Source organism: Humulus lupulus, chromosome 8, assembly GCF_963169125.1.
Source record: "Humulus lupulus chromosome 8, drHumLupu1.1, whole genome shotgun sequence".
NCBI classification, from domain to species: Eukaryota; Viridiplantae; Streptophyta; class Magnoliopsida; order Rosales; family Cannabaceae; genus Humulus; species Humulus lupulus.
In genome coordinates, this window is record NC_084800.1 from 13747422 (window position 1) to 13752701 (window position 5280).

At 33.0% G+C, this 5280-nt stretch overlaps 1 protein-coding gene across 2 annotated transcripts; it reads right to left on the reverse strand.

Moving 5' to 3' along the window:
• Positions 1-689: 689 nt before the first annotated feature.
• LOC133794666 (protein PHR1-LIKE 3-like) lies at positions 690-4257 on the reverse strand. 2 transcript variants are annotated; one of them, XM_062232017.1, is made up of 7 exons: positions 4128-4257; positions 3660-3888; positions 2363-2439; positions 2212-2248; positions 1909-1978; positions 1727-1796; positions 690-1444 (listed from the first exon to the last, which is right to left on the reverse strand). In XM_062232017.1, the coding sequence occupies exons 2-7, from the start codon at positions 3868-3870 to the stop codon at positions 986-988; spliced, it is 924 nt and encodes a 307-aa protein (XP_062088001.1). In that variant the 5' UTR covers positions 3871-3888; positions 4128-4257; the 3' UTR covers positions 690-985. The 2 variants fall into 2 exon arrangements, with proteins under 2 accessions (XP_062088001.1, XP_062088000.1); XM_062232016.1 differs by lacking the exon at positions 4128-4257 and having other exon boundaries at positions 3660-4068.
• Between the last annotated feature and the right edge of the window lie 1023 nt (positions 4258-5280).

A 5280-nucleotide genomic window follows, 5' to 3' on the forward strand; every position in this document is an offset into this window, starting at 1 on the left:
ATACCCCACAATTCGGCCAAAACGAAGCTACAAAAACAATGCTCCGACACTTTGGCAAATCTATAACTAATGACCAAACCTGTTACCTGTAATGCTATTTTAATTAAACCCAACTTTGTTAACATCTGGGAACACCATACTGGGTCAAACTTTAAGACAACAGAACACAGTTTGATCAACACTAATACGGAGGGTAATTATGTAAAGACAAAAAGAAGAAAGAGCTTGAACGAACAGTTTATGAGGCCAGTTTAGTGGTCCTTCACAACTTACAAAGAAGGACTTGCCTTTTAGTTCAACTCTCTATCAGCTTTTAGAACCCAAAAAAAAAAAAAAATCTCTATCAGCTTTAATTGGCTGCTTGCATTTGAAGTCATTATCGTTATGTAGCAACACATGATATTTGGGCACTTTCAGAGCCTTCTTTTGTTGCCCACTGACTGCTACTAATATATCCAAAACGAGTGTATGTCCCTTTCCACTGTTCTTACCTTGAAAACTATGACTGTTAACACCGGCAAACTTGTTCAAGAATCATTGATGCAATCATTTTGGTACAGAAAATAGTTTGAGCAGACCAAGGCACTCAAGGATCTCATCTCATTGGTACAAAAGCTGCCTGTTGGAGCCAAGTGCCTACTTGGGCACTTGCTTATCACCATGCTGAAGCAAAAATTGTTAGAAATTGCTTTCAAGTTAAATAGAAATTCACTTAAGCATTTGGGGACACGGTTTTATCACATTGAGACGCAAATTGTCTTAATCTCTAAGTCACTGGTCATTTGGATTTACAATTTTGGAAAACGTTGTTTCTGACTACTTCCCATTTTTGCCAACTTCATAGGCAGGAAAAACCTTTTTTTTTTCTTCTCTTTTTTTTTTCCTTCTTTTACACATACAGCAACACTCTGAGGAATGGAGTGGAGTACATAGAAATATCTTACTCTAATTAAGAGATGACGAATCATGGAAGCAGAATTCAACTCTACATGCCATAATTAGTGATCCCAAGATGATCAACTTGAGTCACGTTAACCTCTTGGGTTCTCACTTTGGTTTCGCTCCAAATCAAAGAGGCGGTTGAGTCCAAGCTCAGCATACTTTTCTTCCCTCCACCTGGAGATCCTTGGGTCAATCCCCCAGGACTCTCATGTGATGTTAGGCAGCTCTCTGTGGAGCAATCAGCTCTTAGTGGACAAAGACTGTTTGGCACTTCTTCAGGGCCTTGCACTCCGGCAACCTCTGTAGATTGTGAAGAGTAGAAGCCAAGTGGATCCACAGTGTGACTTATTGGTGTTTTACTCCCTAATCCTTGATATTTTTGGTGTTCCATGTCAATAACAGAACCTCCAATAAATTGATCGGCAAGCATCTTACAAGCTCTCTCAAGCATCGCCATATATCTTCGCTCAGCATTCTGGCGAATCTGCAAGTGCTTCTCAGCCTAAATAGCAAAGAAAAGAGCGTTGCTTAGAATTGGATGGACCTAACTTAACCATCGAGTTACTTGCTAACAAATTTACATAATAATTCTAATTATAAAAGAATGAGAAAGCCTAACTTGAGAAGTCTGTCATAGTTAGACTTTCTCAAGTCCATCCTTGCTGTTACAAGAGTGTCAAAGCAAATTCTGAGGTCCCTCAACACAAGGTTACTACTCACTACTACCACCTATTACAGAGGTTTTGTACACTTTAAAAATGTAAGTTTAGGTAAAGAAAATTACCTCAACTTGTAAATGTAATTTACTTTGTACTTCCATCTGTGCTCTTAGTGCCTCTTTGACTTCGTAACCCCTATAAATTTCAGTTCCTCACACAATTCAGTCCTATTAAACAAATCCATGAACAATAACATGAAAGCAAACCATAAAATGATTTTACAAAGAGACAAGAAGTCATTTCTTACTCATTCATATCAGAAGTAGGCAAATTTGGAGAAGAATTACCAGTTCTTGGGCTGTCTATAAGGAATGAAGCTGAAATACCTCGCATAAATTGGCTAAAGAAATCAGTCTAAATAACAAGATTCTGATAAAAGATTTATACTTACTGTGGTTTTCAATGGATGTTTCATCATTCATGGATATCTAATGTAGAGTTCATAATTCTTGATATAATAGTCCCTTTCTGGGGAATAAAACAAAGGGAAAGAGAAAAGTGGCAAGGGGTCTAATGGGTTATGACACAATCCACTCTTTAGATGCCTCACCCATATCTTTTCCTGACTGTATGCCGAGTCTGTACTTCTGAAATATAGGAAGAAACATTACATATCAATAATAAGTCAATAAGAATTTACTTTTCACCACCAAACAGTCCAATTGGTTTGTCATAGTAATAGCTAAAAAATGAAAACAAACCTGGAGGTGACTCTTCAAATGGAAAAGAGTCAGTCCCTTCACATTCATTGTCCGCATTATGGCCTTTGGTGTGGCTTCTGCAGTTATCAATCATGATCATTTCAGGGTACTATATTAATAGAATATGCCAATCACATGATAATCCAGCAGTTATCAGCTACTAAGAAATAACAAGTTAAGATGTGCTAATAAATAAACAACTAAGGAGTGGCGAAAGCTTGATATATGAGGTTCATCAGACTTATATAAAAGCCAAAATAAGCTAACCTGAATCCTACTTTAAACTGCAAATGAACCAAATCAATAAAAACAACACCGCAATTTGTTCACAAGCCCTTATTAAGTTACCAAGTTTGTTAGCATGCTTGTTAATGAAGTAGACGTACAACAATTACTATATAAAATGGCTGAATGTAAATTGTTCAAATTCTTTCTTACTTATCTTGAAACAAGAAATTAAAATGTTGGGATCCAGGGGATAAATAAGTCTGAGCATCCAGCTTATTTATCCAGTACAGAAGATCATAAAATGTATGAAGAAACCAAGAGATACATAAACATCTTCTAGCTAAAAACTGCATAAATTCTATGATTGGTCTGGAAAGAAGAATTGAAAGTATGTCCGAAAGGCCTCCTAAATAAAGAAGATAATATCTCCTAGAAATCCTAACAACCTTAAAAGCAAGTTGATTCTACGGAGGACAAAAAAGATAAAGAAACTTGCACGACAATATAAGGAACTTAAGAACACAAGCTTCAATAGAACAATACAAGTCCAATGACCTTAAACTCCTAAGTAACTTCAGGACAAAAAAGCCTGTCCTCCCAACTCATAACCATTACAGATACTAGAATCGTTAAGACCAAGAGAAAGGCACAATCAGAAAAGGCATCATTGACTAAAGTGATCAACACACAATAATTCTTCAAATTAGCTACTTGTAATCAATTTGCCATTCTAAGAATTTCTTGATTATAACAAGAGTGTACTACAGCTATATTTACTAGTCCATTTTACATATTTAAAGCAGCAACTGGCGAATCTTTCACATAATAATAAAAAAAAACAAAACAAAACTTCAATTTCGATTCCTTTTCATTGCCTTTCAAACTTTTTCCCATACGATTCTGGTCTTAGTAACGTGACCTAAGAGAACCAAGTCTAAAAATCAAGTTTACCGAAAGAACATCAAATCGAGCTACCCAAAAACACACATTTGGGATCTCTGAAGTCCGAAATTAATGAAAAGATCAAATAAAGTAAAATAGACATCAGGGAAGAGAGAAGAACACTAACTACTAGCGCCGCCGAGCTGAGTAACAGCGTCGACAAATCGTTCGTGAAGGTCAGCAGTCCAACGAAGACGGGGCTTGGGGTCGGAGGTCAAGACGAGACATGGGTCTCCTCTCAGATTCTGATTGAGTCCATGGTTGGAACCAATCCCTTGCATTTGTATATCATCCTGACCCATTATCCCTTCATGGGTCTGAATCAATCTCGGAAACATTTGACCTTTCTTCGAAACCTAAAACCCCAACCACACCAATCAATGGGAGATACCAGCTTCGACTGAACCGAAAATACAAATAATATGAACGAATTATTGATCGAGATAGTACAACATTTTTGTCCCCTCGCTATATTATAATATCAAATAAAAGAATATAAAATCAGAGAAGTTGAAATTGATTCATGGTAAAAAAGAGAAAAGGGGAAAAGTAATAGACTAATGTGGTATAGTAGGGTAAGGGGGTCTGACAGTACTTGACGTGTTTCTCCAAATTTTGTCAGCTAATGTTGTTTGTCGTCTTCTACTTCTGCGATGTGTTGTACTGTTTTCACTCGTTATCGATTAGAGGATCCTCACGCTCTTCTTTTCTTCTTCTTCTTCTTCTTCTTTTTTTTTTTAGATTTTTAAAATAAATACTTTTTTTAATAAAGTAGCGAATTTCATTAAATGATAGGGTCTTCCAACAACATCGACATGTGTAACATCATCTAACCCACTAATATTATGATCATCTTGGATACAAGTTCTAACTAAATAGTAAACATCTTTGTTTGCAAATTGTTATAGGATTTTAAGATTTTAGGGAAACTTTTATATTTTTAAGGTCTTGATTTTTATTTTTTTTGGCTTGTTTTCAAGTTTGTTATAGATTTATTTTGGGTATTTTTAGTTTCTCATGTCTCTTCTATATAATAAGTGTGGAAATTTTTTGTTTTAACAGTTTTTTATTATTTTTTTAAAATTAAAATAGGATATTTTTGAAATATTTTAAAATGATAATTATTTATAAATAATTTTTATATATTTTATAATGATAATTATTTAAAAATAATAAAATTATATGTTTTATAACTTTAATTAAATTTAAACTAACTTATTAAAATAATATCATATTAAACATATAATATAATCAACTGTCACTTAGCAACAATTTTTTTTAAACTATAAATAAACTTAAATTTAAAATCCATGTATAATATTTAATATTACATTAAACATATAATATATAATATTTTGTTGTTATTCCCAAATTTAAAAACTAGAACAAATATAAACTTAAACAAAAATAAATAAATTATTCAATTAAAATAAGATATTTATTTCAAAATTTATATGATATTAATATAAATTTAATAAATTATATAAATAAAACTAAGAAAACGTGTATATTGCACGTTGTATCTAGTATATATATAAATACATATATACTAGGTATAAGCAACGTGCAATGCACATTTACTTAGTTTATATACTAGGTAGAAGTAACGTACAATGCACGTTTGCTTAGTTTCAAAGTTGTAAACGTTGTCTATAATTTTAATAAAAATTGATTTTTTTTAAATATATATAATAGAATGAATTATAATTCTATATTATATATAAATATTTATATCAATAATCTCTACA